At 45.6% G+C, this 12,608-nt stretch overlaps 1 protein-coding gene across 1 annotated transcript in view; it reads right to left on the reverse strand.

Moving 5' to 3' along the window:
• Positions 1 to 1,059: 1,059 nt before the first annotated feature.
• The window catches only part of LOC126284625 (translation initiation factor IF-2-like), a 50,446-nt gene continuing 38,897 nt past the window's right edge, over positions 1,060 to 12,608 (reverse strand). The window contains exons 4-5 of the mRNA XM_049983694.1: positions 7,976 to 8,161; positions 1,060 to 3,359 (exon numbers count right to left, since the gene is read on the reverse strand). Coding sequence (XP_049839651.1) covers positions 3,147 to 3,359; positions 7,976 to 8,161 — 399 coding nt within the window. The 3' untranslated portion in view covers positions 1,060 to 3,146. The remainder of the gene's footprint in view (positions 3,360 to 7,975; positions 8,162 to 12,608) is intronic.

Below are 12,608 nucleotides of genomic sequence, written 5' to 3' on the forward strand. Positions count from 1 at the left end.
GCTCTTGCATTGGAGAGAAAACGTAATTCTAACAATATTAAAAATCATAACTTAATTATGCTATTGTCTGTGCTAGAATGTCTCACTTTCTATTGAAGCACATGTTTCTTACTATCTATCGCTGCAGCTACTGTTTTCGACTATTTATGAATTTGCGACTGTCCTGCTTCCATTCTTCCTACATCTCTTTATTGCAGAAAGTGGTGGCGTCTTCTCTGTGCCACACTGCACCCTCTGTGACTGTGTACACAGCGATTATGGATGTGGGACAACCGACCAATAATACCTAGTTTGATGGAAATCGTAACGTCATTGCTGGCGTAGTTGTCCGTTGACAGGAGCGCCATCTCCTGTACAGAACACGAGCCGTATGATCATATCGCGACTTAGACACAGGAAGGGGAAATAGAAGTTTGTTGCTTTAACTTTGTACACCAGTGTATAGGCCCAAGGTAATTTTGTTTCAGTTGATTGCCGGCCGTAGTGGCCGAACGGTTCTAGGCGTTACAGCCTGGAACCGCGCGACCGCTACCGTCGCAGGTTCGAATCCTGCCTCGGGCATTTATGTGTGTGATGTCCTTAAGTTAGTTAGGTTTCAGTAGTTCTAAGTTCTAGGGGACTGATGACCTCAGATGTTAAGTCCCATAGTGCTCAGAGCCATTTGAACCATTTTTTTCAGTTCTTTCATGACCATTTTCTATAACGTAACAACAAGCGAAAAATCTATTGTAGCCCCTTGAAGGTGGGACATTTCAGTAGTAGATTTTAAAAGATTGTCCCAAAATAATAACATTTGCGGTATTCTGAAGCAGTTTATTTTCAGATTCTAGTAATTTGCTGTAAGCTGTGTTGATGTGTTGATAACGGGATTTTCCTTTGTTTCAAATCGTGTATAGTTGTCAAACATACACGGAATTCAGTCACTGACCAGATGTCGGAACACTGATAGCATTAGTTTGTGGATGATAAATGACCAGTTTAATGGATACGTGTTGCAGGTAATAGTAGATGCGGGTACATGAAATTGAAAATAATGAATGGGTCATATTTAAAAAAAAGTTTGAGTGACACAATATTTTATTAAAAAAACTATAACTAATGAATACAAAAACAGGTCAACGGAAAAGTTAGAATCAGAATAACAGAAACAAAAGAGAATCTGTAAGTTACTGTTGGACCCACTCGTTTTGTCAGAGTGGTGAAGAAACATACATAACACCATCTGGACAAAGGAGATAACAACGGTTACGTAATTGGGATTCATGTTCTGAATGAGAAACTCTAACCTAGAAACATGCCGCGAAGGTAATAGTTTTCTTACACAGAAATTAAATTAAAAATGAATGCTAGAATAAACTTCGATAGTAAGAGCCAGTTCAAATTCTTGCCAGAGTAAAACCACGTACTGGATCAGGACATAAACTCAGAATGCTATTCCAGCTAAGCTATCCGAGGGCTGTGATTCCCGAACCTTGTTCGAACAGGTGCCCCTTGACTTCAATAGCTGTTAGACGTGAGTTGATTCTTTGTGACTAGAAGTGCGATAGGTTGAACAAATCATTACGGTTCTGTCATCGCACTGTGTTGCCATAGTAATAATGTTTTCGTCACTACGAACGTAACAATTCACAGAGTTATCTTAATAGCGGCGTTCTCTGCCTACCACGAACAGTTCACACTGCTCTCAATTTAACGACCAGGAGTGCCTCGTTTGGATATTGGGATAGAGCTGCAACCAACTGACATGAACTTCAAAGAATGAAGTAGGCTAGGTATGATTTGTGTATGGAACCTGTAAACATCCATTATCGTGAAGAGCCGGAAAAGATTGCGCATCTTCGTTACCTTTGAAAAGACGACTTTAGAGCCATTTTCCCCGTTTCATTACAGACAGAATGTGATATTTGTCTGTCTCACTACGTCTCACACCCTGCATCTGTCACTCTTTAGCGTCAGCTGAAAACTCTCTGGGTTACAGTGAGCTAAAAACTGTACCCAGCGTTTCCCCATTAATGTATAAGATTCAGCTAACAACGACCTTTCAATTGTACTTCACTGGAGTATTAGTTGCTGTCCATAAGGCCTTCTTTTTTAATTCAGATATCTTACTATACAGCTATCTCTTTGAAAGGATGCGTAGGAGGTGCTGTACAGTAGTAAATTGTAAAGGGTGAAGCCTAACTCCAATGAAGAAAATGTAGAAGTTGGTGTGAATATTTTTGTATATTGTTACCGATGGCTTGTTACACAATTGCATTTCCTTCGATTTCTTACCACATTTCATCTATTTATGTGTAGTACACTGTCAGTACCAGCACAACTGTGCAGTCGACGGTATGCGCTGTTTATCCTGCCTGTAAACAAATGTATTGCTTTCACTCACGGTACTTTCTGTTGATAACAGTTATGACCACTTTAATCTTCGCTCTGATACCTCCCTTCAGTACTGCTCGATTACGTCTCAGGTATGGGTTAGCGGCCTTGTTACTTGTACGCTAACAGTGATACATCGTAGGAGGTTAACTGTTGAAGAGTATGAGACTCGCGTATATGTTCACTGATGGCAACCGCATCACAGTACTTTTTCATTGTCCGACGATTGTTTCACTAATCTGCGGTTTAAGTTGTACGTATTGTTGATTGTATACAAAAGGCACTTTCACTATTGTGAAGGTATTTTCACCAAAACAAGGGTAATTCGGGGTAACAAACCTAATACATCACAATTAATGAATTTATTCCTCTGTAAAGAGGGACAGCTGTCCACTGGTCGCTTAAACCGAAATACTCCGAAATTTTTGTCAGTTAACTTCACGTTCCTCTTGCAGTAACTGGGATATGGAAGGATTGCAGAAGGTTAAGTGAGAACTTGCAGCGAGGCGTCAGTCAGTACGATGCCCTCGTATTTTCGTGGTACTTAAACGAATGAGCACTCTGACATTGAGATACAGGCTCCTGCGTTTGAGTCCTGATCCAGAACAAGTTTTAACTTTTCATAAAACAGCTGCCATTTACATGGAGCTGATAGATTTGATATGCTACAGTGTGTTCAACTTCCTTGTTAATTAGAATGAGTAATAATACGGTCTGATACGGAAGGTTCGTCATGGTCCTTTGGCGCCTAGTGCTAACACAATACAGAGTCCTCAGAAGCTGTGGTCCGCGCCGAAACCGAATCCCTGTCCGCCGAAGTCGAAGCCTTGGATGTCTTCGTTGTCGTAGCGCGCGCGGCCGCTGCTGGCCGTGTGGGCAGGTGCCCGGGACACCAGGCCCCGTGTGGGGGCGGCGGCGGCAACGGGGGCGTAGGCTCCAGAGAGGCGGGCCCGCGGGGGCGACACCAGAGGCCGGTCATGCTGCACCTGGAGATTACAGGAAATACCACAAAATGCCTCAAATCGGATGTATTTGAGAGGATACAAAGTGCGTCAATAGGGAAGAGTCATTTGTTAAGCTGTCATCGTGCACCTAGGAACTAATTACATGTAGTGTCCCACATGGCTCCATCTTATGACCTTTGCGTATTTTCGTGTATATTGACGACCTTTAATCTGCTGTATCCTGCGTCAAGAGGAGACAAAAGTGAAGAGAGATGGGTGTGGGGCTCTTAATAGCCAAATTTTCAAACGTATAGCGAATAATTTTACTCACTACGAAAAACGTTACAAGAGATGGGAAGGGTGGGTGTCCTCGAGGTCCCATTAAACGTTCTGAGGTGGCTGTTCCGTCAGGCGTTGAGCGGACAGAGTGCAAATAAATGCAGAACGTGAATAAAAGGTGACTATCGTCTGGACTCCAAGACATAGAACGCTCCAGAGATTCGTAGTAAGTTGAGAATGCCAGCCGTGTTCATGGAATTCCTGGGAATCTCACAATCTGCATCAGTGCCCCCAGAACTGATTGCGGCCGATTACAAGGCCTGAACCAGAGCTGTTGTGAAAGTTCTGTGACAAGCTAGGCTGCGACTCCATAAACGTGCGCCAAATGGTTGAGAACCTGAGGGTCACAGACACATATTTAGCCAGTGTGAGTATGATTATCGGAAACTAGTAATGTGAAGAAAATATTTCATGCTGCTAGAGAGCTAAATGAATAAGGATAGTTCTTTCTTCCAGCCGTCACGTATTCAAGAGATGCAGTCGTAGCAGCACTATAGTTGTCAAACCTATTACGCTCACATCATGAGGAAGGGCATACTACGACGTTGTCGTCAACGATGTGAATGTGCAACTATTCTAAAAGTTTTAAACGTACAGAATTTTGTTACTAATGTGCTTTTATGATACTTAAACTACATGTTCGAGGCTTGAGAGTTGGTCCCAGTATTCACATAATACACAGGGTGACACAGAAAAACGTAAACGTTTGATACGCCCAACAAAAGTACGATATTAAAAAAAAGTTATTGACAGCAACTGAACCACTGCGACTTGCCTTTTTAGGGACAGTTAACCAAATTACGCAAGTTTGAAAATTACGTTCTGAGAATGGTGTCCTCCTGTACGAGTGCATTCTTCCGATCTGCTCTTATGTTTTGGCGGCCGCTGTGGCCGAGCGGTTCTAGGCTCTTCAGAGCGGAACCACGCGACCACTGCGGTCGTAGGTTCGGATTCTGCCTCGGGCATGGATGTGTGCGATGTCCTGAGGTTAGTTAGGTTTCAGTAGTTCTAGGGGACTGATGACCTCAGAAGTTAAGTGGCATAGTGCTCAAAGCCATTTGAACCATTTTTGCTCTTAAGTTTTCCCACTGATTGTTGCAACATGAAAGCAGAGATACCAGGAATTTTGTTTCAATTCTCTGTTTCAGTTCATTCAGTGTTCTTGACCGAGTCGTGTACACACGTGTTTCTTAACGAAGACCCGCAAGAAAATGTCACAAACGGACCAATATGCTGCAGGGTCCGACGCCGTACCATCTCGCTGAATCCAGGCCTCGTTGTGGAATACTGTTCCATGCAGGTGCAACAAAATACTGTAACATCTCAAATAAGTAAGTATCGTTAAGGTGGTGTGAAGAAACTGCAGACCACATTGTCGTCTTGTTGGGGTGTTCAAATGTTCAAATGTGTGTGAAATCTAATGGGACTTAACTGCTAAGGTCATCAGTCCCTAAGCGTACACACTACTTAACCTGAATTATCCTATGGACAAACATGTACACCCATGCTCGAGGGTGAATTCGAACCCCTGCCGGGATAAGCCGCTTGTTGGGGTGCAAAGGGCGTCCATGAAGTTCATTACGGCTAGTGTCTGCGCAATAGCAGTGCTTCCAATTCATATAGCCTGTGAGATGAAAATGCTCCTCACCTACAGGTTTGGCAGAAATCCGTTGCCCTTGTCCGTTAATATTTATTACGAGTTGCTTACAGAGTACTAATCACAACTGGTAATATTTTTCCTTTATTATAGCACTATCTGCAGCTTGTATCGACTAAATTTTAAATCACAAGCTAGAATTCGGTGAACAATATCTGGCGATACTCTGCCAGAAATTGCTTTCTTGTCAACTGAACGCCGAGGCGTCCGCACAACTGGAACACTTACAGTTTCGATATTCTGTGGAATACGAATGGTTCTAGTCAACCCTGTGATTTCTTTTTTTCGAGCAGATCAGTTTCTTCAAAATTTTTCGTGTATGTTTGTATCGTGTATTTCGAGGGAATCGTACCATGACGACCTAAATTGAAAGTACGTCGGAACCCCCTCTGTGCGCTTCCAATCATTGTGTTTGTAAAACAGTTTTACGGCAGAAGCGTGTTGTCGACCATTCTACTGATCCATGATTACTAACTGGCGAGACTGATTACAGTTCCAGACCCCTTTTCTACAGTGCTGACAACTATTCATGGCTACCAACACCGTTTTCGAAAATTCCGGTTGTTTTATCAACCTGCATAAAGTTCCGGTTTCAATAATTTTACCCAATTTCATTTGAAAATATTTTTTTTAGTTCTTCATTTTGTATCTACTGTGATATCTTTTCCTGTTTCAGCTTATTCTTTAATATAGATCAACAAGTGTCACACATGTTCTGGTTCTGAATAGCTACATACGGCTTCTGATTTGTGCTGCTTTTGATTTTGTTATTGAATGTGAATGCTTGCAGTTACTACGAACTGTGGCCAAAAATCACTCCTTGTCAACTGCCTAGCTTATTGGCATATTTCGCTTTTCTTTACTTTTTCATATTAACATTATATGTAATTCCTGTCGATAAACAAATAAGTAAAAGTTAACATTATAAATAATTCTTGCCCATTTTGTGAGTTTTATAACAATGTCACTGTCTAAACGGTAATAAGTTTAATGAACTAGCTGCAACCAGTTTCTTTTATACCTGTTTATTTATGCACGATGACATTCCAAGATACCTGGCATTTAACCTTCGGACGTTTTCCTTTATGTACGCTTTATAAACATTGTTTCCATACTAACAGCGTTGCAGAACAAAAGTTTTTAAGTCAGCTATGGGGGACGTCACCAGTAAAGAACCTATGTTCACGGGGCGTAAATAAATGTAAACATCTGAAGATGAAGGCAATACAAAACGAATGTACTCTCGAAATGCGTTTTTTGAGGTGTAATTTTGCTGGCGTGGAATACCAGGAAAGGAGTGCCGTTTATGTCAGTGCATTACCCAATAAGCATTAACCTCACTGACGCTATAGTTTTGACTAGGAGCGGTGATGTCGCGTCACGTGACTAGACGGTTCGCGAACTTATGTATACATGTGAGCCAGGCCCGCGGGTCACTAAAGTTTACTCATGTCTCTTCTGGAGCGCAGTCATCTCACGCGCGCCGTGTCATGTAGTAATGTCGAGAATGAAGCGGGCGCATCGAACGTGGAGTCAATGTACTCCCATATATGGCGTAATGTGCCCTCCAATGACTTCATAGACGGCAGTCAGAGTATATACCCCTCTCCCACCCGTATCCTGTACAACCTTACTGCTTTCCCTCACCTCCTCCTTTTCCTCGAACGGATACGGATCCTCTACACCTCCCGTTAACTCGATCCTCCTTACCCACTGGTCTCTCCCATCCTCTCCCGAACCTGTCGGCTGCTGCGCCTGTACTTCCACGTCACACCTGCTCTCCATCTCTCCACTGTCCACACCCTCTCACAAGGTGGCTTCCGCCAGCTCACCCTCCCTGATGATGCCCTCCTCAACTCCATCTACCCCTCCTACCAACTTTGATCCTCCCTCCCTCTTCCCATGTTTGTTCCTTTGGGCACCCTCTCTTCCTTCTCTCCTCCTTCCCTCCTTCCTCCCTCTCTCTCCACTGCTCCCCCGGGCTTCCCCTCCCCCGTCCCTCCACTCCTACTACCATCTCCTCTGCCATTGGCATCTTTGCTCTCCCCTCTCCCTCCCCCTCCCCTTTCTTTCTCTCTTGGCAGGTCCCCAGACACGCACACGTTACGTGGACATTCGCGCGCCAGAGATCATCGCTATCCATTTCTCGTGTGTGCCATCGTGTTTTGTTTTCAACGTCACGCTCCATCGTTCACATGTGCCATCGAAATCATCAGCGTTTGTGCGTCGTGTCAACAGTTTGTAGTGTGGATTATCGTCGAGTGTGAACGGCTCCGTGTTTTTGTATTCTATGTCTACTGTTTTTTACCCGCCATTATGTCAAATATGAGTATTATTTCTGTTTTCTCCTTGTCTAGGGCTGAAGAGGAGCGTAGAATGCTTCTGCCAGCCTACCTGTTGTATGTACGGGTATCAAAATTACGATAAAGGAAAAAAAATCAGAGTATATAAGGTATTAACAGCAGCCCCTAGGCATTCATTCCAATTGACAGTGGCCGAAGAGTACTTGAACGAAAACTCGTGGGGTTTCACCAGCCGCACACGGACGGAAGACCGAGTGCATTTTGTTCACCTAAGTGCTTTAGCCATCAACTCTCTAACCTTGCCCAGGTTCCGTATGTCGAAGATTACCGGTGAGTGGTGACGTACGTGCCAGCAGTACCTGGTAGGATGTGACGCCTGGTGCTGTAGCAGGCACTGGTACGGCGTGTCCGCGGTAGGCAGCTGCTGGCTGAGCTTCAAAGATGGGGGCCGGGCCGCGGGGGCCGGCCTGGGGACGGGGGGCGGCTGCGGCGCTGCGGAAGACGGCGGGGGCAGCCACCGCCGCCAGCGGCGGCTGCTGAGGCGCCTGCAACACCACAACACCAGTCACGACCTCACACGTCTACCATAGGGCGTGAGGGGCATTTGGTTCTCCCGAAATCTGGGATACATACTGTTTTCTCGCTACAAAATTCTCTCGTTTTCTAGAAATTATTCTCAGTAGCTCAACTAAGTCACATTGAGCCTGGAATCGCTCTAAGACAAATACTACGATTTTTGCAATCGCCGTATAACTTCGGTTTGCTTGATTGGGGAACAATTACATTGCCCCACACTGAATCGCGTTCAAGATGGATTTGGGCCTTCACAGATGAGTCGCGAAACGGAGTCTCCCAGTCTATTCTCCATAGCTGCATCGTGCTGCCTACATAGCACGTTTGGCTGTGATTGTACCAGGTTAACATCTGACTTAGCTAAATAGGTATTCATTGTGCAAAAAAAAGTAATTAGAATTATATGTGGAACTCACACACGCATGCCGAGAAATTCTTCCGGGTTGTATGGCCGTGGTCCATAGAACTCTTCTATCACTGACGTTTCTTTCAAAGCTACGTTGGACATCTTCGGAGGTGCTCCTGGTTGTGCTGAGTCTTGCCGACAGAAAACCAGGAGCACCGCTGAAGATGTCCAACGTAGCTTTGGACGAAACGTCAGGGACAGAAGAGTTCGATGGACCACGGCCATACAACCTGAAAGAATTCTCGGCAGCTGAAACATCCGGTCGTGAAAACGTACATTGTATGATCACGCACGTATATCTTACAAGAATATTAACGCAACTAAGAATATTAACAGCAGCCTCGCAGTACATTTATTCACTTGTGAAAGTTGTTTTCAATTTGAGAATAGTATGGACCTTCACCAATACGACACTACAAGGAAAAGTGATCTGATTTTATACGTAGTGAATCTGATTTTAGCACAGAAAGGATTGCAATGCTCAGCTATAAAGATGAAATGATCATGACGCATTGAAGGCCAGAAGTCCCCACGGAGTTTCCAGTCTTTCCGGTTGACGCGATTTGCGTGTCGACGATGATGCAATGATGATGAAGGCAACAAACACCCAGTCACCAAATGGAGAAAATCGCCGACGCGCCCGGGAATCGAACCCGGGGCCGCTGCTGGACAGTCAGATGTGCTGACCAAGGAGCTAAGGAGGCGATGTAATAAGCCGTGACACTGATTGATAATTGCTCCATATTTCACATCATGACGTTTGTCGTATGATATACAGGACTGGAACTACACTCCTGGAAATGGAAAAAAGAACACATTGACACCGGTGTGTCAGACCCACCATACTTCCTCCGGACACTGCGAGAGGGCTGTACAAGCAATGATCACACGCACGGCACAGCGGACACACCAGGAGCCGCGGTGTTGGCCGTCGAATGGCGCTAGCTGCGCAGCATTTGTGCACCGCCGCCGTCAGTGTCAGCCAGTTTGCCGTGGCATACGGAGCTCCATCGCAGTCTTTAACACTGGTAGCATGCCGTGACAGCGTGGACGTGAACCGTATGTGCAGTTGACGGACTTTGAGCGAGGGCGTATAGTGGGCATGCGGGAGGCCGGGTGGACGCACCGCCGAATTCCTCAACACGTGGGGCGTGAGGTCTCCACAGTACATCGATGTTGTCGCCAGTGGTCGGCGGAAGGTGCACGTGCCCGTCGACCTGGGACCGGACCGCAGCGACGCACGGATGCACGCCAAGACCGTAGGATCCTACGCAGTGCCGTAGGGGACCGCACCGCCACTTCCCAGCAAATTAGGGACACTGTTGCTTCTGGGGTATCGGCGAGGACCATTCGCAAGCGTCTCCATGAAGCTGGGCTACGGTCCCGCACACCGTTAGGCCGTCTTCCGCTCATGCCCCAACATCGTGCAGCCCGCCTCCAGTGGTGTCGCGACAGGAGTGAATGGAGGGACGAAAGGAGACGTGTCGTCTTCAGCGATGAGAGTTGCTTCTGCCTTGGTGGCAATGATGGTCGTATGCGTGTTTGGCGCCGTGCAAGTGAGCGCCACAATCAGGACTGCATACGACCGAGGCACACAGGGCCAACACCCGGCACCATGGTGTGGGGAGCGATCTCCTACACTGGCTGTACACCTCTGGTGATCGTCGAGGGGACACTGAATAGTGCACGGTACATCCAAACCGTCATCGAACCCATCGTTCTACCATTCCTAGACCGGCAAGGGAACTTGCTGTTCCAACAGGACAATGCACGTCCGCATGTATCCCGTGCCACGCAACGTGCTCTAGAAGGCGTAAGTCAACTACCCTGGCCAGCAAGATCTCCGGATCTGTTCCCCATTGAGCATGTTTGGGACTGGATGAAGCGTCTTCTCACGCGGTCTGCACGTCCAGCACGAACGCTGGTCCAACTGAGGCGCCAGGTGGAAATGGCATGGCAAGCCGTTCCACAGGACTACATCCAGCATCTCTACGATCGTCTCCATGGGAGAATAGCAGCCTGCATTGCTGCGAAAGGTGGATATACACTGTACTAGTGCCGACATTGTGCATGCTTTGTTGCCTGTGTCTATGTGCCTGTGGTTCTGTCGGTGTGATCATGTGATTATCTGACCCCAGGAATGTGTCAATAAAGTTTCCTCTTACTGGGACAATGAATTCACGGTGTTCTTATTTCAATTTCCAGCAGTGTAGCTATCCGTGTAACTACCTAACCAAATTCCCCCAAGTCCATACCTTCCTCCTGCCACTCAGCTTGATGATGACACTAATTTGCCTGTACATCCATTAACATGATAAATGAATGTCATGTGACTAGGGCCTCCCGTCGGGTAGACCGTTCGTCGGGTGCAGGCCTTTGGATTTTACTGCACTTCGGCGACTTGTGCGTCGATGGGGATGAAATGATGATGATTAGGACAACACAGCACCCAGTCCCTGAGCGGAGAAAATCTCGGACCCTGTCGGGAATTGAAACCGGGTCCTTGTGATTGCCATGTTCGCGCTGACCATTTAGCGGACAACATGATAAGTGGATGTTTGTAAGGAAAGTGCGGTATCGATTTGCCTCCATTAACATGATGATAAGTGGAGGTTGTAAGCGAATTGTGGTATAGATTTACATCCATTAACATGACGATAAGTGAAGGACAGTAGGCAAACTGTGGTATGGATGTCATCAGACTGAAAAGTCGTTTTTAATTGTTGTGTTTGTTAAGCGATCTAAAGAATATATATGTGTAGGGTCTCTTGCCGCTTATTTTTATTGATATTTAACGAAATTTCAGAGTCGTTATTCTTTATTACTAGAAATATCTCAGTATTTTTTCTTGATTTATTTACTAATTCATAGGATTCCGTACATTTAATCAAATTGTAATTTCCGATTATTAACTCAAGAAAGTAGTTTTCAAAATGTAATTAGCGTTTACTAATTTCCTTATCTGTAATGTATCGAAGTACTCTACCTTTAAATCGTGTTCCACGTACCCTCCAGATGCGAATACATCAAGAATCACTCTCCAAACTAAATCGAGACTCATATGTGAAAAGAACATCGGCCACTGTTCGAATGCCCAGGTGACATGTTGGTGACTCCAGTCTAGACGTTCCATTCGCGTTAGGGGTAGACATACAGCGTGTCGCCGACACTAAAGGCCACTCTGCCGAAGCCTTCTGCACACCATTTGACTAGATACAATACGTCCAGTGAGTGCTGCGGGCTCGCACGCCAGTTGCCGTTTAGTTCAAATGGTTCAAATGGCTCTGAGCACTATGGGACTCAACTTCTGAGGTCATTAGTCCCCTAGAACTTAGAACTAGTTAAACCTAACTAACCTAAGGACATCACACACATCCATGCCAGAGGCAGGATTCGAACCTGCGACCGTAGCGGTCTCGCGGTTCCAGACTGCAGCGCCTAGAACCGCACGGCCACTTCGGCCGGCATGCCGTTTAGTATGAAGGCGGTTATGTGCCCCTACAGCCAAGTACAGGTCCTTTCTTCTGAGGTCACACGTGCTCGGACCTGCTCTGGTCTTCGGAATACAATTTCGATCTGTATAAAGTGTCGCAACATGCGAGAAACAAAAGAATGACTCACATTAAGCCAGATCAGTTTGCGGCTGTCCTGCTTCCTTTCTTTCCATGGCCCTCCACCGTGAAGAGTGTGATAGGCATCTTCTCTGTGACATACTGCCATTTACACAACTATTGTGGATGTAGGGTTATCTCGTTTCATAGTGGCCCTAACGTAATCATTGGCATGGTTTTTCGTTGACCGGAATGCCATCTTCAGAACACTAACATGCGGACATCTGGTTGACAATTAGTGTGATTATATCATGGATTAGACACAGGATGGGGAATAGACGTCAACTGCTTCAATTTTGGGCTCCTGTGTAAGTTGCAAATTGAGATACTAACAAAGAAGTAATAAATTTAAACGCCATGCACAATATGGCAGTTTTTCACGCATCTCAGTGTTTATCATAT

The sequence above is a fragment of the Schistocerca gregaria genome, chromosome 8 (genome assembly GCF_023897955.1).
Source record: "Schistocerca gregaria isolate iqSchGreg1 chromosome 8, iqSchGreg1.2, whole genome shotgun sequence".
Classification (NCBI taxonomy): domain Eukaryota; kingdom Metazoa; phylum Arthropoda; class Insecta; order Orthoptera; family Acrididae; genus Schistocerca; species Schistocerca gregaria.